This window comes from Fomitiporia mediterranea (genome assembly GCF_000271605.1).
Source record: "Fomitiporia mediterranea MF3/22 unplaced genomic scaffold FOMMEscaffold_15, whole genome shotgun sequence".
Lineage (NCBI taxonomy): Eukaryota > Fungi > Basidiomycota > Agaricomycetes > Hymenochaetales > Hymenochaetaceae > Fomitiporia > Fomitiporia mediterranea.
In genome coordinates this window covers 642,935-667,057 of record NW_006760400.1, presented here as the reverse complement: position 1 = coordinate 667,057, position 24,123 = coordinate 642,935, and the positions used below count along the sequence as shown (strand labels likewise).

The 24,123-nt window shown below is 42.5% G+C and overlaps 5 protein-coding genes across 5 annotated transcripts; all 5 read right to left on the bottom strand.

Moving 5' to 3' along the window:
- Positions 1 to 1,177: 1,177 nt before the first annotated feature.
- On the bottom strand, positions 1,178 to 4,116 carry FOMMEDRAFT_96129 (uncharacterized protein; the record flags this gene model as incomplete). The annotated part of the gene is made up of 16 exons (XM_007270933.1): positions 1,178 to 1,359; positions 1,423 to 1,476; positions 1,529 to 1,568; positions 1,627 to 1,773; positions 1,835 to 1,967; positions 2,022 to 2,083; positions 2,138 to 2,211; positions 2,269 to 2,325; positions 2,383 to 2,519; positions 2,587 to 2,815; positions 2,870 to 3,054; positions 3,110 to 3,225; positions 3,296 to 3,450; positions 3,504 to 3,612; positions 3,669 to 3,851; positions 3,910 to 4,116. 16 exons carry the CDS (start codon positions 4,114 to 4,116, stop codon positions 1,178 to 1,180), a joined length of 2,070 nt encoding a protein of 689 aa, XP_007270995.1.
- A 560-nt stretch (positions 4,117 to 4,676) lies between these two features.
- On the bottom strand, positions 4,677 to 6,863 carry FOMMEDRAFT_161400 (hexose transporter; the record flags this gene model as incomplete). The annotated part of the gene is made up of 11 exons (XM_007270971.1): positions 4,677 to 4,821; positions 4,883 to 5,159; positions 5,229 to 5,453; positions 5,507 to 5,544; positions 5,601 to 5,975; positions 6,032 to 6,091; positions 6,156 to 6,196; positions 6,251 to 6,273; positions 6,334 to 6,576; positions 6,641 to 6,684; positions 6,739 to 6,863. 11 exons carry the CDS (start codon positions 6,861 to 6,863, stop codon positions 4,677 to 4,679), a joined length of 1,596 nt encoding a protein of 531 aa, XP_007271033.1.
- A 5,028-nt stretch (positions 6,864 to 11,891) lies between these two features.
- FOMMEDRAFT_143044 (uncharacterized protein) lies at positions 11,892 to 13,931 on the bottom strand. The gene is made up of 6 exons (XM_007270970.1): positions 13,788 to 13,931; positions 13,646 to 13,735; positions 13,247 to 13,582; positions 13,140 to 13,196; positions 12,976 to 13,083; positions 11,892 to 12,913 (listed from the first exon to the last, which is right to left on the bottom strand). The coding sequence occupies exons 1-6, from the start codon at positions 13,825 to 13,827 to the stop codon at positions 12,084 to 12,086; spliced, it is 1,461 nt and encodes a 486-aa protein (XP_007271032.1). The 5' UTR covers positions 13,828 to 13,931; the 3' UTR covers positions 11,892 to 12,083.
- Positions 13,932 to 14,260: 329 nt separating this feature from the next.
- Positions 14,261 to 18,100, bottom strand: FOMMEDRAFT_23435 (DUF1793-domain-containing protein). Its single transcript, XM_007270849.1, has 17 exons — positions 17,777 to 18,100; positions 17,535 to 17,714; positions 17,375 to 17,483; positions 17,168 to 17,322; positions 16,972 to 17,102; positions 16,734 to 16,917; positions 16,439 to 16,677; positions 16,223 to 16,377; positions 16,111 to 16,173; positions 15,981 to 16,054; positions 15,863 to 15,924; positions 15,670 to 15,811; positions 15,418 to 15,607; positions 15,307 to 15,363; positions 15,081 to 15,249; positions 14,991 to 15,029; positions 14,261 to 14,929 (listed from the first exon to the last, which is right to left on the bottom strand). Exons 1-17 carry the CDS (start codon positions 17,984 to 17,986, stop codon positions 14,320 to 14,322), a joined length of 2,769 nt encoding a protein of 922 aa, XP_007270911.1. The 5' UTR covers positions 17,987 to 18,100; the 3' UTR covers positions 14,261 to 14,319.
- Positions 18,101 to 19,270: 1,170 nt separating this feature from the next.
- FOMMEDRAFT_161397 (DUF1793-domain-containing protein) lies at positions 19,271 to 22,027 on the bottom strand (the record flags this gene model as incomplete). The annotated part of the gene is made up of 13 exons (XM_007270969.1): positions 19,271 to 19,871; positions 19,934 to 19,972; positions 20,024 to 20,201; positions 20,258 to 20,314; positions 20,367 to 20,556; positions 20,619 to 20,760; positions 20,812 to 20,873; positions 20,928 to 21,001; positions 21,056 to 21,118; positions 21,168 to 21,322; positions 21,385 to 21,623; positions 21,684 to 21,867; positions 21,921 to 22,027. 13 exons carry the CDS (start codon positions 22,025 to 22,027, stop codon positions 19,271 to 19,273), a joined length of 2,091 nt encoding a protein of 696 aa, XP_007271031.1.
- Between the last annotated feature and the right edge of the window lie 2,096 nt (positions 22,028 to 24,123).

Sequence of the window (24,123 nt, the reverse complement as noted above, 5' to 3'; positions counted from 1 at the left end):
TTCAAATTTTTGTCTCATTTTACTTTATTTTTTACTTGGAATATGAAAGACACTTTAAAAGTATAATTTTTACAACTTAGATCATGTAATTTGGTTAAGTATTAGTTGAGTTATGATAGATTTTGTATTTGAGTGTACTTAGTGTGACGAAAATCACGAATCGCGCGTGTGACAATATTTATGAAAATGACAGTAAACGATTCCTAAAGACACAGTCTTGCGTCTTCGTAACGAATGTCATGTATTAGGTGTAATAAATATCGAGTTTTGCTCAGTATGTAGACGAAGGGTAAGGGAAAAATGCTACAAAAATGCAATGTCCAAAAAGTTGATACATATAATGGCAAGTGATCCTACAAAAATGGATGGACAGAGAGGAGCGGGACAGTACTATCTTGAATATGGATTAGGTAACGCATGTGTAGGATCTTCATCGTACGCTGGAGGAGGGATTGAAGGAGATGGCAGGACAGCCCGGTCCTCCCTAATTCGCTCCAGTTCCCTTCGTAAATTATCTACTTCCGTACGTAACTCTTTCTGATGAGCAGCATTTTTTGTATATCGTGTCGGTGCCCGTGTCGAATTACTTCCCATCGTCCCAATACCTGTATTACTATCACCTATAGCTAGGGAATTACTCGTCATCCCCGGTGTCATTGCAAAATCTCTATTGGATAAGTTTGCCCGGTGGAAAGGCCCGGTCGAGGCATTATATGCCTTGCGAACGCGTGCAAGGGATGCACTCCTGTTATTCGCCCTGGAATATGGATCAGTACGTAAGTCATGCATGTCTGGGTGTACCGTCCCGCTGAGTGGCTCCAGCACGGGATCAGCAGTAAGGTTTGCCAGTTTGGCAGGTAGTATGCGATCAGTGCCTTTTTCCATGTTGTTCAGATGTTGCTGACGCTGACGCCGACGGTAGAGAACTATGCCTGCGCCAACAATAAGTGCTAATCCTGCGACACCACCAACTGCAGCACCAGCAATAGCCCCAGGATTCGAACCACCACCACCACCAAAGACACCTGATGCAGACACAGGCTGAATAGGCAAGCTGAAAGGATATGTCAGTCTTACAGTAAGCACATATAGATCTAGGTAAGAACGTACGTTAAAGCCAAATGGGCGAATGCCGCTCCCACAGCCGGGCTACATCGTAAGTAGTAAGTGTTCCGGTTCAATAAGAAAGGCCAATAACACACCTATTCTCTCCACCAAGCTGCGTCCCGTCGCGCGGATTGTATAGTATTGGGAATGGGCGATTCTGTAGCTCGGCTGAAAGATACGAGCGAATTTGTTCAATCATGGCGTCTCTGACAGTTGTATCAGTTACAGCAGCGGAACCGAACATCATCCAATCTAAATAATGTAGGGTCAAAGAACAGAATCAGGCAAGCCTAGTGTTTCGAGCCTCACCAGCACGAGCCGTTGATGACATGTTAGATGCATCCAGAGGGATACCGCATTTAAAAAGCGCTAGTACGGGACGGACGTCAACGAAGGGCCATGTCCAACCACTAAGACCTACAGGTTTGTGACTTATAATACTGTGTTTGAGTGTCATACACCTTGTTAAACATTGGTAAACAAAAGCCAATTCATAGTGGAAAATTGGAAAATTCTTACAGAACTCGGGACGAGTTTTAGTTGAAGAAGCTTGTCCGCATATAAGTTGTAAATTATCCCCGAAGACGTTGAACCAAAGCTTATTCGGATTTGACCCGCGTCAACTGCAAGGCTCGTCCACTTTTGCATGTATTGCTGGGCAATACCCTACAGACGATGTACAAGGAATTACTTTATAAGACGACTCTTATAGAGCAGATATGCGCACCTGGAACCGGTTTTGAACATCTGTATACCCCATATAACCGCTGATCTTTGCCATAGCCCCGATACCAATGATACCCTTTAATATGAGATTCGTCTGATTGCTCGATAAAATCGCGTCCGAAAGCGATGATGCCCTGGAAACTGTGTTAAAAACAGTTTTGCGCCCTAAGCCAAAGACTTCGGCTCACTGATCTTCTGGATTCATGGTGTTATTCACCAGGTAATTGCCCCAGCCACTCAGGAGGTTATACTTTATTGATTACGGTTATAACCATAGCTTAAGTAAGGAGGTAGTTGTGCTTACGTGCTGGTTCAAAAGACTGCCATCTCCAGATATCTGAGCGTGAGCCAAGCTAATAATGAGCATGTTCGCGGAATCTACAGACGAGGCGTCATCAAAAATTGGATAATATATTAACAACGACTAGCACGTACGTTCGATCCCTTGATCGTGTCCATTTGAGTTCCCCGTCGCATTCGGAAATTGCGACCCTTTGATGAGTATAGTCTTAAAACTCGAATGACCACTTAAACTTACATGGGACTTACCTAAATCTTGGGCAGCATACGGATTTGTGTACTGAGTACTTTCCTGGTACTCCATGAGGGGGCTCAGGAGATATCCGAGGATGGCAGGGTTGAGATACAAATACGCTGGCATAGCGGCATACAGCACGTCAACAGCGCTTACTCTGAATGTAAATCTGGTTATTCGCCTGCGAGTAAACATCAGCTCGGAGTATCTCCACCTACCCGCCAGATCCGATGCCGCCCAAATCACTCAAGAACGCCTTGATATCAGATGTATTGAAAGTTCCCGAACTGTCCTTGAGTATAGTGTATTCGAGTGCACCCATAGCTGGCAGTGTTGAAAGGCGTAGAATATCCCCGTAGTTGCTCGAAATTTGACTGGCGTCACGGAGGATTTTATTATCGATAGTCGTTGATGCAGTTACAGCATTATCAAAATTGTCCAGGACGTCTTCGATCTGAGAAAACACGTCAGTAAATTCAATGTTTTGTGTAAAAGGAATACGTGCCACATCGTGAACGTTGGTGAACTTTGACCAGTAATACGAGCTTCGCTTTTCAATCTGCACTTTTTGGTTGGCGTATTGCACGACGGGATCGCGCACGACACCCAAAGCATACACCAGTGTCTCGCTTATGGAGTTGACAGTTCCAAGATCGACTGCGATGCCCATTGTGTCATAATCCGGGCTAGACCATGTTCATTGTGAGAGACAGATATCGAGCGAGTTCAAGTCGGGCTTACATGCCAAGGGGGTGAAAATTGGCTTCAGCTGTTTTCGGAAGACTAGTAACACTTCCATTCCCAAAACTATTGCGCAGATCCGCAGAATTGGCAATTTGCCAGGTAACGTTATCTGACTGAAGTGAATGAATATTGATGAATCTGTGTTGGTCATCGCCACAAAGATCTAGTAATAAACAAACGCACCTTCTTTGTGCAATAGTATAATGTTCCATCTTGTGGTCGTACATTGAGCTCTTGAAATGGTAGAGGCGAAGATGGCTGCATTTGCAAATAAACGAAATTATTCGACTCGTTAATCGTCCAATTCGTTGGCAGGTCTTTGTCACCAGCAATCCATTCTACGAGGAAGAACCTTAGACAGAATTCCGCTGCCAGAAGACGGAGTACTCACCTCCAGAAACGTCCGTATAGAGTTGCACGTCGTGAGCTTTTCCATCGTTCGGCTGGAGGGTGATGTACATATACGCAAATGGCATCGATTGACGGACGAGATCGGTCGGCTGTAATTGAACGGAATCAGAAGAGAGGGAGCACGTAAAAAATCTTCCGCACTCACTTCAAGTGGGCTCAAGAAAGTCATATTCACATCCACACCTCCGGCTGCAATAATATAGGATACTTGCGTTGGTGTATATACAACCTGCTGTTGAGATGCTATGGGGAGTTGAGGCGTAGGGGCCTGACCAAGAATTTGGTATGCTTTTCCATCGACACGAATTGCCGAATACCATGCCATGATCTAAATGTAGGAGGGGAAAAGGTGGGTAGAACTGCAAAACAAAATGCATCAATCTCACATCGAAACCTTTATCCCATGTCCTTGGCCATGCGGAAGTGACAGCTTCAGAAGCATTTCCCAGTGGAGACCATGTATTAACATATGGTGACTTAACAGCAAATGGTAGCGCTGGAGGGTTGAAGGGCGTGACTGTCCATGCAGTTGGCCCAAACTGAGCTGCGCCGTGGGCAGCAAGAAAGAGAAAAACGAGAAAACCAGACAGCATTTAGGCACGCCTTTCAGCAGAACATGACAATGCGAAGACAGGAATACGCGGCCAAAAGACAGGCAAGAGGAGCAACCAGTGCCCACACATCAAAAGGGGACACATCTTGTACGTGTTTTCTGCGTTCGCTAGGGTCGGGTAGTTTTGTGGCAATGAACAAATGACTATTTTAGTATTTAGGAAACTCGCGCTCATTCTGGCTTTCCCATTTCGGATTTAAGCGTAAAGCATCCGACTTTCTCTTGGCGTTAGCTTGCAAAATGTGCTCCTCACAAGTCTACATAAATTCGTTTGCTCCAAATGAAAAACGTCCCAAGGCGTTTCTTTCATACGAGGAAATCCTCAAAGTAGAGCACCTCCATCTTCACATTCAGCGTTGTGAGGCTCGGATCAATCTCCTAAATGGAAATTCCTGTTGATGATCTTGGTGACCGAGACCCACCTGTCCAAACAACAAAACTATGTAGCGTAGCGATAAACTGGATTGCTTCTTTTAGACTTCATCATTACAGCGTCGTCTGCTCAGCTATGGAGACCCCAGGTCCCAGGCACCTTCGTTTCTACACCTTGCTTATTACTTCTTCCTCGTGTATGGATGCAGGTGATTTCTCGTCGATAGGTGTCTCAGCTTCCACGTCCCTTAGGCCAGCTCGGGCAGCGGCCTTAGTAGTTACCTTCGCGACATTATCAAGGCCATCGAATATTCTAAAGTGGAGAACAGATCAGTCACGATATGCCAATATATAAACTGCTGACGACGACTTACAGGGCAGTCTCTTCAAGTGTCCGATTCTTCGTCTCAATGAGGTAAAGATATATAAAACCGAGCTCAAATGTGAGCCAAACGCAGTACACAATATAATACTTCCACGCGATCGCCGCGAATGCGATCGGATTGATGTACTGATTGAACACAAGTGATGCGCAGACCGAGAATCCAAAGACTGTATACCCTTTAGCACGCAAACTGAACGGGAGAATCTCGAGGGTATATGATGTAATAAGCGGCGAATATGCCATTCCGTATGCGGCACTGTATAGGACTGTCCGACAAAGGGATGAGCAACCGGAATTTCACGAATAAAGAAGGATTTTTATCTGAAAAGACTGACATAAGAATGCAACGACGGCGTTCCCGGCGGCTTTGTTTCCATGTAACGCGAATTGCGCCGAGCAGATCGTCTGCAATACGAAGAATAGCAACATCCCCGCAGTTGAAGCCAGGAACAATGGTCTTCGTCCGGCCTTGTCACATAATAGGCCTCCCGTGATGGCAGTGATAGCAGACCATATGCTTAATCCGCCACTGATCAAGAGTTGTTCCGTCCTATCTTGAACTGCCGCCGACGTTGTCTCAATAAGTAAATATCCCAAAGTATCGAGTACTTACTGCCTATCGTGTCAAAGACTTTGTTAAGATAATAGGACCTGTGACATGGAATACGGTAAACAACCGAAATGCAGCAGTTATACAGATGACGCACGCCAGCCCGTTACCACTCCATTGTGAAAAGAACGCAATAGCAATGATAATCCTCATACGGCGCCTATTTCCGGGCGTGCGCACTAACTGCAACCACCCAGTTTGTTTCTGCAAGCGTTCCGCTGCAAGTGCTGAGCGAATCTCCTGGAACTCGAACTGTACGAGCGGATCTTGCTTGTTGCCATTCGTGTGGTAGTATGCGAGGATGTCTAGTGCCTCTTCCTCTCTACCCTTGGCGACTAGCCAGCGAGGGCTTTCGGGTGCGAAGAGGATAAGTATGAATTGTAGTACAGAGGGAAATGCCTGGACTGCAGATGGGACACGCCATGCCCAGGAAGTGTTGATATGGAACGTGCCAAACGTTAGCCATGCAGCGCTACGAGGTGATTAGATCTGGTGAAACAATGGCTTGGAACGCTCTCCGATACGCACATAACTGCGCCTGCTGGCCAAAGGGCATTGTACACCGACGAGATCGGGCCGCGCTGTGTCCTTACGACGAGATATGAGCAAACTCTGTTCCTGACCTGAAGTCACAACTGAAGGAACAACTCACGGGTAAGCCAACTCGGTGACCAACATAGGAGCTGCGGCAGTCTATAATTCGGCAGTGAGACCCTCCAGGTACGGGAAGAAAGAATCAGCCCTTACACAGAATCCAAGTCCAAATCCGACTGCAAAAAGCAAATTGCGATAAGCAAAATGTGCGTACACAAAAGATGCAAGGTACATACGCATAAACCTAGCCCCAATGAACATCTCTACTGTCTGAGCTGCCGTCTGTATGATGGCGGCGGCGACTACAATTGTGGCTCCAACAAATATTGTTCTCTTTCTTCCGAGCCCATCACAAAGGTACGGTGTCATCGGAAGAGAACCGAGTGTGCCTATATTCTGTATAGCTCCGAGCAAACCAAGTTTAGGGCCACTGGGGAAGTTGAAGGCTATTTCCCACTGGTCAACAAGCTGAAGGCCGTCTGCGCATCGCCAGTGGAATCAAATGAACTCTGGTCATCCTTATTTGTACGAGCTAGTACGCACTCATCATGCTCCCGTCGTAGCCATTTGCAGTTGAGGTGATCAACCTGGTGTTGTGCGTTTAACATGGCACTACATGAATGTTGTGAATTGAAGCTTACAGGAGTAGAATCCACAAGTTCAGAACAATTAGCCGTCGGTTTTTGTACCATTTCTTGGAAGGGTCAATTAACTTGTGGTAGTCCGTTTCTGCATTTGGGCCAAGGACTGCAGTTTCGACTGCCATGTTATCTCGCGGGGCTCTGGGAGAGTCGACTAATCATAATTCTCCTTCGTCTCTTTTATACACCTCAGCGGAGCGTCGAAGATAATCAACGCCCCAACTTGTATCATCATGGTCCACAAATACCACCGCTAAAGCCTGTCAAACGACGCAATTCGTGCGTCCCGGCCAATACAGAGGCGCGCCGAGGAAAGTAGATCACCCATTCAACTCAAAACGCGTCCGGGAAGTCTTGTAGACAACAGGGCAGCTGACCATTTAGATATTTTGGGATGCCTTCAATCCATTAACGCGTAAAGTATCTTGCGTGAATTTAAGGTCACCTGAGTTAGAGTCTGTCGATGCAAAAATAACTGCGAAGCTATCCCGAGTGTAATTATCAACAATACAACGACGTCGACGGTAAAGATAATACACCTTCCACAAAATTAGCAAGTATTAGATTGTGCTCTGGATTAGGAAATCCCCAATTGCCTTATGTAGAATTACTGCACTTGGAATGTCTCAGATTATCAGACTTTACTATGTAGTATATAAGGTAGATACTTGCTTGATGTCTCAATAAGAGAGAGTACTTAGGGCACTCTCACTATGCTTGTTAAAAGGTTATGAGCCTTAGTGCTCATTGAATGCCCCCACACACTTGCTCTTACAGAATGCCTTTGCCTCCTACCAGACCACCAAGCCTAAGACCTCCCTCTTCCCCCAAACTCATTACAATGTTGTCTACAACACATACCTTTGTTAACACTACAATGAAGGACTCTGACGTTACAAAGTTCTTTGAGGGAACAGAAAAGTTGGCTAGTGCAAAGGGATACAAGATATGGTGCTTGTACATACACAGTGCACTTGCTGCCATAATGCTCTTAGACCATCTAGAGCACAATCCCCCTTCCTCTAATAATGCTAGTATATGTACAGACAATGTTTTGTATCATTGTATAACAAAAACAATAACTGATACAATTTATACAAACTTCACAACACATACAAGTGTTAGAAGTCTCATGAAGGTGCTTTCTGAACAATATGACGTTCAAACAACAATAATGCATGCTATAGACATATCCATGTTGTTTACAGTAAAAGAGCATGTATCACAGTTTGATAAGATGTTAGACAACATTGAACAAATCTACAGGTAGTTGTCTACACATAATAAAGCCCCTAATAATGATACATACATCTCAGCAATTAATCTCACTACTCCTTATGAGTATAGATGGGTAGTAACAATGCTAGACAGGCAGATTACTCATTATAATCAACTACCAACAGTTACAGTGGCTCAGAAAGACATTCTGACACTAGCTAAGCTGATACACAAATTACAAAACACATATACTGAGTATCATTCTTAGTACTCTCAAACGAAACAAGATACTGAATGAGACAGCCTACAAACGAAAGGCAAAAGTGTAGCTAAAGGCAAAACAAAGTCTTACAATAAAGTTAAATGCTACAACTGTAATAAGTATGGGTATATGTCAAAAGACTGCTGAAATCCTCTAATGAGCAAAATAACAGAAGCTTGAAAGAAAAAGCATAGGCAAACAGTTACTGCTTCTACTACTACTACTATACTGTCTCAACCTACACTTAATGTAGCAGTATTCATTAGAGACAATAACAAAACAGTATTCATTGAAGATGTTAATGAAACACTAATGCTAGAGTCTACAATTGTAGAAGCCTTAGTATCAAGTTCCAGCAGCTTACCTGTTCAATCTGCTCTATCTGCTGAATCCAATGTATTTTCAGTATTCAAAGTACAAGAGGATAGTGTCATACAAGTAGATGACTTTATGAACTCATTTGACAATATGAAAGAAGTCATTAAGGAGTTCAGTTACAATCCAAACATATGTATCAACACAATACATTGTAATGATACTGAACTAATACATTGTATTAATATATTAGACTCTGGTGCAAATGTACACACTACTCCATACTTGTTCTGTCTTACAAACATTCAGAACTCAACCCTAATAAACATTACAATTGTGAATAAATCATTATTCTTACTTAGCAAAAGTGGAGTGATGACATTTAACATAAAACTATGAAACAAAGTCAATGAGCATACAAAGGTGAATACAATTTCACTACAAAACATATACTATCATCCTAATCTGAACTTCACACTTGTTAGTAAAGTGCTATTATACAAAGCAGGATATGTTTTAATGAAAACAAACAATGAATGTATTATTTATTCTCCTGCTCATACAAAGATTGGTGAAATACATGTACAAAATAACTTGTATATGATAGTTTCTCATTATAATAAACAATCTATCAACACAATCACTATTGTTGATTTACATTGACAAATGGGTCATGTTAATTTCAATTACTTGCACAAACTCATACAAGAGTATCCTGAGATTATAAGTCAAAGGATAACAGACAATAAAAATGTACAGTGTACAGATTGTATCAAAGCAAACATACAATGTAATGAAATACCAAAAATACAAACAACACCTCTTGTACAATCCTATGGAGATCATCTCCATATTGATATATAGGGACCTGCCCTAGTACAAGCTTACAGCAAGTACAAATATCTTTTTACTATTGTAGATGACACTACACAATAGGTAACTATGCTACCTATACAGTATAAAAGTGATGCTTTCACTGAATATGTAAAGTATATAATGAAACTCTTTATACAGTATGGTATAAGAGTAAAAACTCTCTAAAGTGATAACAATACAGTGTTCCTAAGTAAAGACTTCACTACATACATTGAAAGTCAAGGAACAATACATAGATTAACAGTACACAATACACTACAGTAGAACAGAGTTGCAGAACATATGTATAAGACTATCTTTAACAGTATACATACATGTCTGTTATTAGCAAAATTACCTATGAAATTCTGGGTATATACAGTACAATATCAAACATTTATTCATAACAGAATACTGAGAGCTGTTATTAATTTCACCATCCTTCATAGCTTTGATCCATTAATCTTTGTCTATATGTGTTATAGTATTGTAATACATTAATGGATTGTTATAGACTTTGTTGAGGAATTTGTTAAATTCTGTTAGATACATAGTTAGGTTTATATTGTCTTTGTAATTTAAACCTATAGTTTGTTTAACCTGTCTTTGCTCTTGTGTAGAGTATTGTATAACAGGTTCTTTATCTTTATTATTGTTATTAGGAAGAGTTTCATTGTTGTTTAATGTATCATTGTTATGATTATTCTCCCCTTCAATCCTAGACATTAGTTTGTCTATGAATTGTACATTATGCTTGACAGTAATTTTATTATTATAGTACACTAAGTGACCTTTACTGTTGTTATCATAACCTAGCCATTGTGTGTGTTAGCCTCTAGGTTGTAGTTTATGTGTTTGTTCATTCTGTATAATACAATATGTGCTGAATTCTTGTATATTATCTATTTGATAATGTTTGTTATACTATTTGTAATATAGTGTTAAATACAGTCACTTCAACAATGAAATGTATGGATATATACTATCCCCCCTACAAATACAAATGTAATTGGAACAAAATTTGTCTATAAAATCAAAAGACTGGCTAACAGCCAAATAGACAAATATAAAGTACAATTTGTAGTGTAAGGATACACTCAAAAGAATAGAATAGACTTCTATTCTGACAACTTATTTGCTCTAGTAACAAAACTATCAATAGTACAATTATTGTTATCTTGGGTAGCATCTAAGAACTACAAAATACATCAGATAGATGTAAAATCTGTATATCTTTACAGAGAATTAAATGAGGACAAACTCATCTATGTGAAACTGTCACTAGGCAGGCTACTTACAGATATTAAACCTGGACAAGTGTTACACTTAAATAAAGTATTATACAGATTGAAACAAGTAGGTAGACAATGGTACAAGAAGATTACTGAACTACTGCTTAAGATTAGATTAGAACAAGCTAATTATGATTACACTGTATTTTACAAGAAACAAAATAATAAAACAATTCTTGTAACATTTATACACATCAACAATATTATAATTATTAGCAAAACTATTGCTATAATAACAGTATTCAAACATGCATTAAGACAACATGTTACATTTACTAATAGTAACAAAATACATTAGCTACTTAGTATTAAAATAAGCTAAGATAGACTACAACAAACAATTAGCTTACAGCAAAAGTATTATATTGAAAGTATAATCAAGTGTTACTACTTTGAAAATGAAAAGGCACTACAAACACCTATTACTCCTGGAATAGATCTATCTAACAATACAAACAATACATACAATACAAACGAAAGTAATAATGAAACAACACTATACATAAATATGGTAGGATTGTTAAGATATGTTGTAGACTACACACAGCCAGACATATCTTATATTACTGGGCAATTAGTGTGCTACTTACAAAAGCCCCAAACACATCACTACAAAGTAGTAAAACATTACTTTACATATTTAAAATATACAACAAATTGTTGGCTTCAACTTGGAAGCACAAACGCCTTAAAACTATGAGGCTATTGTGATACAGACAGACAAATGACAGAAGGACATAAAGTAATAAACAGTTACATCTTTCAATTAGCTAAATTGACTATATCTTAGTCAAGCAAACAGTAAAACCTGGTACTACTATCTGTTTACAAAGTAGAGTTGTAAGCACTAGTGTATACTACTCAAGAAGCTATTTGGCTCAAACAATTTGCTAAAGAAGTACTACAGACTGAATCAGCACCTATTACAATTTATTACAATAATCAAAGTGTAATAAAGACTGTAAAGTCTGACAAAATAACATACAACACTCACACTAAACATCTTGATTTACAAAAAGACTTTGTACAATGTTACATTCAAAACGAATACATCAATGTATGCTATGTTCAATCACAGAACCAATTAGCAGACATTCTTACAAAGGCTCTCTACATCCTACAGATCAAGCATCTAAACAAACTATTAGGCATACAGTCTTAGTTCTTAATTAATGCTTGAAGGGGAGTATTAGATTGTGCTCTGGATTAGGAAATCCCTAATTGCCTTATGTAGAATTACTGTACTTGGAATGTCTCAGATTATCAGACTTCACTATGTAGTATATAAGGTAGATACTTGCTTGATGTCTTAATAAGAGAGAGTACTTGGGGCACTCCTGCTACGCTTGTTAAAAGCAAGAGTCAAAGGAGATGGCCGAGATGTATGTACAGTACAGTAACAATTAAGATTGTGCATTTAGCATGTCTCCCATCTCCGTCAAGAACTTATCATAATCATCTTTCGGCCTCTCAATCTTTCGCTTCTTCGCGCCGGACTCGCCATCGTCAGCTGTAGCATTCGCGCTATTTGCCATCGGGCCGAACTTTTCACGTAACGAGCCCAGTAGATCAGGTTTTGGTGCCGTCTTAACGTCTTCGCCAGTTACATTATCACCACTTGCATCACCTGTGGTTTCAGCCCCAATGGACGGTGCAGCATTCACGCGGCCGCTTGTAGCACCACCAACTTTTTTGCGTTTAAGAGCAGCAGGCACGAACGCAGTACTCTCTTTCTTGAAGTCACGTAGCTGAGGCTCTGCGCTGACTGTCGCGCTGCTATCTACGTCCCGCTTCGGGGGGTTACTAGCACCAGGATCAGCGGAAACGGGTTTCGCAGGTAAGCTCGGGTTAATAGGAAGAGTACTGGGCGTGAGTGTTGAGTTGCTTCCCGCCGCAGCGCGTGCAACACGATGAGCTTGGTAAGTTTGATGAGGAATGTCGGATAGAGGATCCTGCATTGCACCTGGAGCTAAACGCTGCCCACGTCGTGAAAAGAAACCAGGAGGCGGAGGGGGAACGGGTGCCACCGAATAAGAGAATCCAGGCGGCGGTGGAGGAGGAAGAGGAGGTAATCCTTGGCCGGTCGCAGACATGACAGATGCAGGAGGGAAAGGTATCCCAGTGACCAGCTGCGGCGCAAAATTAGGAGCGAAAGGAGGCATAGTAGGTGGCAGACCTAGGGGAAGCGGCGGTGGACCAGGTGGTAGAGGAGGCTCAGAAGGCAATTCCTCCGCTGGCACGATAAATAGTTTGTTAATAAGGGACAAGAAAATACAGTACATGCAATTGTCAAACCTGCGTCTGGAGGCGGTCCATCTGGGAGAGGGATGTCTTCATCGCTCTGATCGTCGTTGTCGTTAGAAGCATCCGGAGGCGGTCCGTCTGGCATTGGGATGTCATCATCTGAATATATGAAATATCAATACCAGAAGATAGGCTGAAAGGCATGTCTGACAAACCGGATGCATCTGAACCAGCACTTTCCGCCTCGCTGTCGACCTCACCAGGTAGCAGAGCTGGCGGACAAAGAGTTAGCTACATTCCTGGCGCTTGATATCAAGCACACCTCTCTCAGCGTAAGGCATGCCTGGTGGAGGCATTCCGTAGGGATTCATAACTGGATCGTAATAGACGCTGCGTTCAGGGTGTTTTGGCAGACCATTCTTGTTGAACAAGTTCCTCTTTCTCTTTTCAGGAGGAACGGTGTCTGTCTTCTCTTGGTCTCCTTCCTTTTCTCGTCGCCGACGGTAAACAAGATTACGCTGTTCCGGATGTTCCGTAACATATTCCTCTTTCTTCTTCATGACCTTCGCTAACTCTGCCTTCAACTCCGAAAGCCGGGAGCTTTGGGCTTTCGTCAATTCTGCACTTTTCTCTAGTACTGCAACTTCGTCTTCCAGTTCTATTCACAATAGCTAAGCATGAATATTACTCCAACGTTAATGCAGGACATTCGTTTACGCACCCGAGGTATCCTTCTTTACAAGCACAAAGTCTCTATTCCGTTGCCTCTGTTCTTTGTTCTTTTTCAGCTCCTTCTTTCTTTGCGCCTTTCCTATGAGTAATAAGATCGCCTTTTGTAGGTGAATAGTATTCAATCCACTCACTCAGGGCATCCGCTGGATTGAGGTTCTTGCCTTTCGCCATTATTGATGATAAATGGCTTGAAATCGTATATTTACGTCTAAGCTAGGGTGAAGATTTCGGCCCAGTTCTCTGTGTATTATATGAAGGCGATGAGAGGAAAGCGCGTTTAAGTGACGCAAAAGAAGACAGACGGTTGACGTTCAAAGTTGAGTGAGAACGTCACGTTACTCTGCTCGTCGTCGGAAGTTACCGGCCTCTCTAGGCTCTGTCGTAAGTCTATGTCAAATTCAGCAGATGCTTAGATCAGTATGTTTCCATTTCCATTTAGTTAACGATTGAAAACGTCATTTTGAAAGAGTAAGAAGCATAATCTAACATGCGGACCAGCCATACCGAACATGAAATAAGTTGTTACAAATTTACAATGTAAGATCTACACGGATACCAGAAAATTCGCTGCATGTTTTATAATCCACGCCAAGGAAATCATAACAAATAATGCCGTTAGAGAAACAAATAGAATGAGGGCCAAAGAATACAAGAAATAATGTTCTAGTGCGATCGTGACACGTCTGAGTCTGTATACACGGGCGGTGCCTCTTCTGCTGCAAGTCGCTCTTGCCTGATCCGCTCCACTTCTTGCCGCAGAGAATCAAATTCCGAGCGCAGCGCCTCAACTCCTTGCGATCTGTCCGAGCCCACTTGCGAGCTGGGCTCAGTCGAGCTTCGCGTTTGCAGTTCGTTTGGATTCGTCAAGGCCAACTCGCGTTTTTCGTCAGTTCCTCTCATCCCCTCCCACTGCAAATATGTACCACGGGAGGAATTGTCTGGCCCCGAGGGAGTAGAGCTTGGCGCGCTGTGAGATACTAATGCAGAGTCACTTGGTATTGCGCTATAACTATATGCTTCGGAGATCGGCGGCGACAGAAGGTATGGCTGAGCGAATCCAGATGGTTCAACTCTGGGTGTTGCAATTTGGTCTTCACTCTGCCGCGCGCGACGCTTGCGCCAGAAGAAATATATGCCAAGAGATGCAATAGCGACAATGGCTACGCATGCTACGACGAGTCCGGCGATAAGTCCAACTTTTGGTTTGCTCGATCCAGATGATCCATTCGAGGACTGGTCAACGAATGGTACGCTGACTGACTTCGTCGTCGTACTAAGTCATTTTAATAAATACAAATTAAATTATGTAATGAAGCAGAAACGTAAATACGCACTTTAAAGCAAGCAATGCGAACATGCCACCTTGGGCAGGACTGAGTGCGAGATAAGCTTTCTAAAAAAGCGTCGTGGAGTGAGGTGCGTACCTTGCTATACCTCCACTTGTGCCTGGTCCACCAAGACCCTTAATCGGGTCATAAATCGACGTAAATGGCACTTGATTAAGATTATTTGACGCGTAGGCATGTATCTGAGTTACTAGGAGATCCCGGGTTGCGTTACTCTTCGCCGTAGCCGCAGCAAACATCATCCAGTCTAAAGTAATAGAATCTGGTCATTAAATGGTTGATTCAGATCACAACGTTCACTCACTCGTTGTCGTGTTTTGAGTTGGTGAGTTGCTCAGCGGTAACCCATATTTTAGAGAAGCTGCAGAGCTAAGTTGACGAACATAGATTGGACCGAGGAATTAATGCCACACACCTGCTTCGTTCTGATAGAATCCAGTTAATAGCGTGTATACCGAGTCAGGGACCAAATTGAGGCGAAGTAGCTTATCAGCATATAGGTTGTACATTAATCCACTTGAGCTAGAATTCCCATAAAAGAAATTGACGTGTGAGGTAGAAAGTGCCTGGTCTTGCCAGAATTCCAGAGCGGAACTTGCTGTCGCCTGATAAGCAGAGTGCCGCTTCAGCTGGTGAGCGAATGACGAAGCCTGATAAATCTGCTCACGTTAAAGCTTTGCTGGTCGCTCACTATACCGGCAAGTTCAGCGATCCTGGCCATTGCCGCGATCCCAATGATTCCCTTCAATGCAAGATTTGTCTGATTGGGGCTAATGAAATCGGTATTTATGCTGAAGTCTCCGGACGATCTGGGAGTAGCGCGGTCAGACAGGACCAAAATGCCAATCAATCGACCTTACTGATTGAAAGGAGCGATTGTATTATTACCCAAGTAGTACGCCCAGTTTCGCATCAAACCGTACTGGAAAGATATGTTAGTTGAATTAACGATTCCAATTAACCATGGGCGTGGCCTACATGTCTTTCAATCAGTGTGCCATTTCCTGAGGCCATTGAGTATGCCAATATCATAATAATCATGTTCGCAGTTTCTATTGAAGTAGAGGTTGTTAGAAGCGGTATACTACACGTGCAAAGAAGTGACGACCATCTACTCCGTAAATATGTTGGTCATTGATGCCATTGGCAGTTGCACTCGGATACGAGGTACCTACATGGCTGTCAACTCATGCTGACTGCGTTAAAGGAAAAGAGGATACCAATGTTTCGAGCCGCATATGGTAATTTGTAAGCCGGGGAGTTTTGGTACTCGAGAAGAGGCTCTAGAAGGCATCTCCCTATCTCGGGATTGAGATACAGGAAAATGGGGAATGCTGCATAAAGTGCATCCACATTATTCACACTCGCTAAAGTCCTGTTAAGAGAACGATGGTTCAATTTCCGAGGCTGTCAGGAAGTACTCAATAAATACATACTCGTTGTCAGAACCGACACTCCCGAGGTTTTTCATGAAAATCTGCACATCTGATGTATCCCATGATCCACCCGATGACGGAGGAATTGTGATGTCCATAGATCCCATCGCCTGCCGTGCACTTAACGCGAGAAGGTCAGCGTATTCGGTTGAAAACGCTCCACCATCAGCCTGAATCTGCGCGTCAAGAGCTTGGGCTGCAGATATTGCCCGCGGGAAGTCATCTAGCACAAACTTTGCCTGTACATTCAGGCATGTAAGAATTGCGAAAGGATTGATAAAAAGTATCCGCATACAGTAGCAACTGGATCACTAATTTCTGACGCAAAAAATGGACTCCTGTTCTCAAAGGAGCCTTCAGGTGTTAGATGCTGTATCGTCGGATTTCGGTAGACGCCGTAAGCCCACACAGCAGGTTCTGGTGTAGAACTGATATTTCCCCAGTCAAACGAAATCCCAATAACCGGTGAATTGCTTCCCCTAGAATCTATTCAGCATTCGTGATTATGCTGATTGAGGAAAGCAACCACGTACGATGAAACGGGTCGAAAGGTCGAAGGAGGATCTGCTTGATTATCCAGAAGTCCACCCGACGGATTGCCGACAAATCTACCCCGCGTCTTATCAATGTTTTCTATTGCCCACGAAGTTGTCCCGCTTCCGATCTAGAATTACAGTACGAGGAAGTTGTATGCTAACTGAAGTATAAACAGGGGAGAGGTCAATTTACCTTTTTGAATGCGTTAATCAACGTAGCATCCTGAGGATGAATGTTGTTCTCGACAAATGGTACTGGATTTTGGAGTTGCATGCTAAGAACAACATAATCAGACGTGTCTTCAGATTGCCATTCAACGATCTTGCTTGTATCACCCGCGATGAGATCTGAATACAAGATATTGAATTCCAGTCAAGATTTCGCTGCAAAAGTACTCACCACCGGCAGCGTCGGCGTACATTCTAACCCGGTGCAGTTGGCCATCTGTAGATTGCGCAGTCATATATAGGTATGCGAAAGGAAGTGATTGGAGGGTGAAATTATTCGGCTGAAATGAATTATAAGACACTCGTTTTGAAGCAAGTCTCGTGAAACTTACTTCTATGGGGCTCAGAAACGACATGTTAAACTGGACACCTCCAGCAGATAGGAGGAATGATGTCCTCGTTGCAGTAAATTCAACTGCTGTCTGATTCGGAGTATTCTCCCCGCTAAAGTACTGGCCAAGCAGTCTATACTCTTTGTCGTCTACTACGGCACTTGCGTACAAGGCCGCGCTCTTGAGGGATAAGACTATGGTGTCATACAAGAGAACGTCTGAGTTAAAGTATGTGAACTTACTGTATACATGGCCCAAGGGTTGGCATTTACAGCGAACGGGGAAGGAGGATTGTTACCCTGTGCAAGCCATACGTTGAAATAAGGCGAACGGACAGCGAGTGGAAGAGCGGGAGGATTGAATGGAGAGGCTGTCCAATTGGAAGGTCCTGATTGAGTCTGTACTCGTAGCGCGAGGAGGATGAGGAGCAGCAAGGATGTCAATAGCTCCATGATCGTGGACGTATGGGTGGAACAAACGGAAGGTACTGTACAACTTGGGGGCAGAGCGGGTCCATAGCAGAACAGCGCGTTGTGATAGCATCGCAATGATCCTGTGCGCGCTCGTTGTCCCGCATACCTACATTTGTCCTTCACGAGGACGTACTTACTTATTAGCCTCGAATCTGATAGATGTTGCCACGGAAGCTGTTGACAATGCTTTGTAATGTAACAGGAAGGCCGTGGGAAGATGTACAAACAATTCTTGAATCAATAGATGATTAGAACATGTGTTGGAACGGACTGGACTTTCCAACCACACCAAGAACGCGTAATCATTCAAAAATAGATGCTTGTTGAATCCACTCTTGGTGCCGGTGCGCCTCAGTTTACGCCATGTGTGAGGGTTAAACGAAGATCTTCTGTGTGAAACGTTGCCATGGGTCAGTTTTCTGCATCGCAAGTCGCGACACTGGTTGAAGTTATTGACCGGATCTTTTCATTTTCACCCTGAGCGCCGCCGCCGCTGTCACCATTGGTGGGGCTTGCCGGATGAGATCTGGTGCCCAGCAACGCAGCTCAAACGACCACAAATAATGTGAGGTGTGTTTGTTCTTCCCACGGTCTCCGAAACCGAAATATAGTTCACTGTTCAAACTTCACTGGAGCAGTGCTTGAACAGTACTTGATCAGTTTTCCATTCCTTTTTCTTCCATCTGAGTTATAGAAATGCAAATAGTATTCTAACAGAAAAGTATCCACCATTAGTAATCGTCATAATTAAATTAACAATTGCCTGAGAGTAAATTTTCTTTAAAAATGACACATGTTACTTTGTCATTATGTACTCTCATTAAGTGGTCCGAAGATAGGTACCTCAAACAGATGAATATTTGACATGCGAGGTCAAGGGGAATAGTAATTAAGTTATGTAACATTACTCGGTCCTATCAGCATTTGCTAATACATTTCAGTGCCAAAGAGGACCTATTGACCTTTAGGCTAAGAGCTCGTTCTTGAAAGATCATATTGAAATTGGCAGACAGAACAATACTTCCATTCCTTTGCATCCGTTTAACAGCCCAGGAAGCATTTTGTGGGGGGAAGTGTATTATGACAGCAAACCATACATGGAACAAATACAATAGTGGGAATACCAGAGAATCCGTTAAGTGTATTACAGTACCCTGTCTGTCAATCTATGCTAGAGAAATTACGACAATAATGCCTTGGGAGAAACAATAAAGCGAGAATAGAAAATTTCTAAAAAGTACGAAAAGTACGGTCTAAAGACTATCACGACAGGTCTGGATCCGAATACGTAGGCGGTGCATCCTCGGCTGCACGTCGCTCATGTCTCATCCGCTCTATTTCTTGCCTCATAGCATCAACTTCTGAAAGCAGAGCATCAACTCCTTGCAAGCGGTCTGTGCCGACTTGCACGTTGGCCTCAGTCGGCCTTCGTGTTTGCGATTCAGTCGCATTTGTCATGGCCGGCTCGCGTTTCTTGTCAGTTCCTCTCTCTCCCTCCCACTGCAAGTGTGCTCCACGGGGAAAATTGGTTGGCCCCGAGGGAATAGATATTGGCGCGTTGTGAGATATTAACGCAGAGTTACTGGTTATTGCTCTGTAGGTATGTGCTTCGGAGGTTGGTGGCGGCAAAATGAATGGATGAGCAAATCCAGACGTCTCAATTCTGCTTGTTGCAATTCGGATTTCATCTTGCCGTGCCCGACGCTTGCGCAAAAAGAAATAAAGGCCAAGAGACGAAATAGCGATAACCGCTACGCCTGCTACGGCCAGTCCAGCGATGAGACCAGCTTTCATTTTGAGCGAGGCGGGCGATTCGTTCGGAGATGGGTCAATGGATGATACCTTAACCGGTTTCGATGTCGTACTAAGGCATTTTTATAAATGTGAATCAGATAAATGGTGAGGAGCAGAAATGTAAATACTCACTTCAAAGCGAGCAATGCGAACATGCCGCCCTGTGCAGGGCTGAGTCCGAGATAAGCCTTCTAAAAGTCCATCGTGAAGTAAAGGGCGCACCTAGCTATACCTGCAGTCGTTGCACTAGTTCCTGGCCCACTGAGACCTGTAATGGGGTCATATCTCGATTGAAAAGGTGCGGCATTAAGATTATTTGACGCATAGGCATGGATCTGTTTCACTAGGAGATCCCGAGTTGTATCGTTCTTCGCTGTCGCTGCAGCGAACATCATCCAATCTAGGGTAGCGGAATTTGGTCACTAAATAGTAAATTTGGACAAAAAGCGCACTTACATGTTGTCGTGTTTTGCATTGGGGAGTTACTCAACGGTATCCCATACTTAAAAGATGCTGCAGAGCTGAGTTGTCGAACAGAAATTAGATCGAGGGATTAATGCCACACCTGCTTCGTTCTGATAGAATCCAGTTAACAGCGTGTATACCGAGTCAGGGACCAAATTGAGGCGAAGTAGCTTATCAGCATATAGGTTATACATCAATCCACTTGAGCTAGAATTCCCATAAAAGAAATTGACGTGTGAGGTAGAAAGTGCCTGATCTTGCCAGAATTCCAAAGCGGAATTTGCTGTCGCCTGATAAGCAGAATGCCGCTTTAGCTGGCGAGTGAATGTCGAAGCCTGAAAAATTTGCTCACATTAAAGCTTTGCTGATCGATCACTATACCGGCAAGTTCAGCGATCCTGGCCATTGCCGCGATCCCGATAATTCCCTTTAATGCAAGATTTGTCTGATTGGGGCTTGTAAAATCGGCGTTTATACTGAAATCCCCGGACGCTCTAGGAGTATTGCCGTCAGATACGATAATAAGAGAAATTAATCAGTCTTACTGATTGGACGGAGTGACAGTATTATTACCCAAGTAGAACGCCCAGCTTCGCATCAGGTTGTACTGGAATAATGTGTTAGTTGTGATATATTGCCAATTGACGATGGGGTGGCATACATGTCTTTCAATCAGTGTGCCATTCCCTGAGGCCATCGAGTATGCCAGAGTCATAATAATCATGCTCGCAGTTTCTATGTAAATAAAGGCTGTTAGACATGATACACCAAATGCGAAAAAAAGACGACCATCTACGCCGTAAATGTGCTGGTCATTGATACCATTAGCAGTTGCGCTCGGATACGCGGTACCTACATGGCTGTCAACTCATGCTGACTGTGTTAAAGGAAAAGAGGATACCAATGTTTCGTGCTGCATATGGTAACTTGTAAGCTGGGGAGTCCTGAAACTCGAAGAGAGGCTCGAGAAGGCATCTCCCTATCTCAGGATTGAGATAAAGGAAAACGGGGAATGCTGCATAAAGTGCATCCACATTATTCACACTTGTCATAGCCCTATTAAGTCATCAGTAATCAACCACCGTTAGAGTCAGAGAGAATATCGAATAAATACATACTCGTTATCAGAGCCAACTCCCCCAAGGTTCTTCATAAAAATTTTCACGTCCGATGTATCCCAAGAGCCGCTTAACGATGGAGGGATCGTGATATCCATAGACCCCATAGCCTGACGTGCACTTAACATGAGAAGGTCTGCATATTCAGTTGAAAAAGCCTCTCCATCCGCCCGAATCCGCGCATCAAGAGCTTGTGCTGCAAATGATGCCCGTGGAAAATCATCTAGCACAAACTTTGCCTACAGATTCAGACATGTAAGGGGTGTAAAACCATTAATAATAAAAAACAATATGCATACAGCAGCAACTGGATCACTAATCTCTGATACGAAAAATGGACTCCTGTTCTCAGAGGAGCCTTTAGGTGTTAAATGTCGCATCGTCGGATTTCGGTAGACGCCGAAAGCCCACACAGCGGGCTCTGGCGTGGAACTAATATTTCCCCAGTCAATTGATATCCCGATAACCGATGTATTACTTCCCCTAGAATCTAATTAGCATCCGTGATTATGCTAATAGAGGAAAGCAAAACGTACGCTGCAACAGGTCGAAAGGTCGAAGGAGGGTCAGCGTGGTTGTCTAGTAGCCCACCCGACGGATTGCCGACTGTAACAATTGCACTACCTGTGCATTTGCACAACATGTGTTGTAGGTGCTTGTGGGTGTTTTCCTTTTTGTTCACTAGACTACCCTGTATCCTACTACACATGTATATGCATATATAAAGGGTTTTTGAGCTAAGGGTTAGGGGATTCTTTCACCTTCTTGGTGCTCAATTACTAAGTTATCCCAGTCAGTAGTTGAGTGTGCTGGTAAAGAGAGAATCTTTGCATAAGGCTAGTATACCTATCCTTACACATTTTTGACTGAACCCACCTTTCCATAAACCTGCTGGGCTTTGACAACCAGAACTGAGGGCTTGATCACTCTAATATGTTCCTCACATTGTCTAGTACTCCTTCAAATTCAAAGAAATCAGTGAGTAGTTTGCAAATCTAAATTAGAGACACATATACTCTCACTATGACTACTAAGATACTTAGAATGCTTGAGGGACACAAACAGATTGTTCCCCTCAATACAGAGAGACCTCCTCATCAATATCATAAGAGGCAAGCATTATTCAGAAGTGCTGAAGAGCAGCTTTCCCTAAATGTAGAGAGATTCAAAACAGTACACACTACAGATTTCAAATTAACAGAGTATGCAGACAATGGACAACAAGATTATCTGTTGAGTACTAAACATGATGTGGCCACTAAGCCTTAGCAGACAATTCTGGAAGGGCCCCCAAGTCTGGAAGTCACTATTAACATGTTAGAGAATAAGTCCTTGTCTGTTACAGGCTGGAGGCAATCTGATGACCCTTTGCCAGGTGATAAGTCCTTGTCTATACAAGGCTGGAGGCACTCTAATGAACTATTACATACAAGTAATGTAGAACAAAGGTATGTACCTGTACTAGCACATATTGTTAGACTAATACATACTATAGAGCAGACACTAGTAAGTGCTTACCTTACTAGACTCACAGAAATAGATAATAACAGTACAGAGAGTGTAAACACTTAGGAAACTGGTATTAAGGATTCTGTCAGTAAGAATAAGGGTATTAGTAAAGGAACAACACTTTCCTTACAGTAGGAAATGTTTCAGAAGGCTAGAAAGACATTCAGAAACGTTCCTAGGCTAGAGACACTGAAAGCTATGAGTAGGCTAGTCAGTCTATTTAATCAAGGAATTGATATTGAGGAATTGAACAAGAGAACTTATAAGTACAATAGTATGTATTAGGAACATGAAGGAAACATCAATTTGGACACAATCAATCAATCTAAACTAACTAGAGATGAGTTAGCTAAATGGATGTATTAGAAAGTATGTTGTCAACACTTAGAAGCTACTAAGGGAATGTCTAAACAATTGGAAGATACTCTACTGTTTGAAAGCACACATTCTTAGAAGAAAGATTCAGGTAAATCTGTACCTAGTAATAAGAAAAGTGTAAGAGCAAATAAAGGAAAAGCTCTAGACATTTGTAATTATAGTCAGGTAGAATTAGACAGTTCTAGCAAAGCAGATTCTGATGTATAAAGAATGTATTTTCAGAAGATAGAGTACAGACAAAATGTAGAATCAGGACAATAGAATTTCAGAAATGAAGACTATAGTAAGGCTCTCAGAACTCCTCAGGAATTATTAGTTTGTTTCAAGTAAGAAATGTATTGCCCTAAGATAGAAAATCAAGGTAAGGACACATACTACAGATACAACACCCTAGTAGGGCAAGGAGACACATTACAGAATAAAATACTTGTATATATACACTATCATACTAATGTTTAAGGATTGACACATACACCTAATATGAAACACAATATTAAAATGAACAGACTGAACCTAGACATGAAACTTATGGTTCTAGATACCTCTGATGACAGTAAAGACAAATCAGAAACTGTGAAAGGTAAAGAGAGTAAGGAAAAGAATTTCTACTACAGTTCTGTACCCTCTATCAAGTATAGTACAGATAGGAATAGTAAAGGCCATAGAAAAAGAACCACACAAGATACTACTGAGCCACAAAGCTCAAATACACTACAGACAAATAGATTCACATTAGTGAGACTCTTAGACAACCTCACAAGGAAGAGTTATGTAAATTGTACAATACAGAGAGTAGAAATTGTAAAAAGGTAGGATCCTAACCCAGATCCAGGTAATAGCTCTTCAGATTCT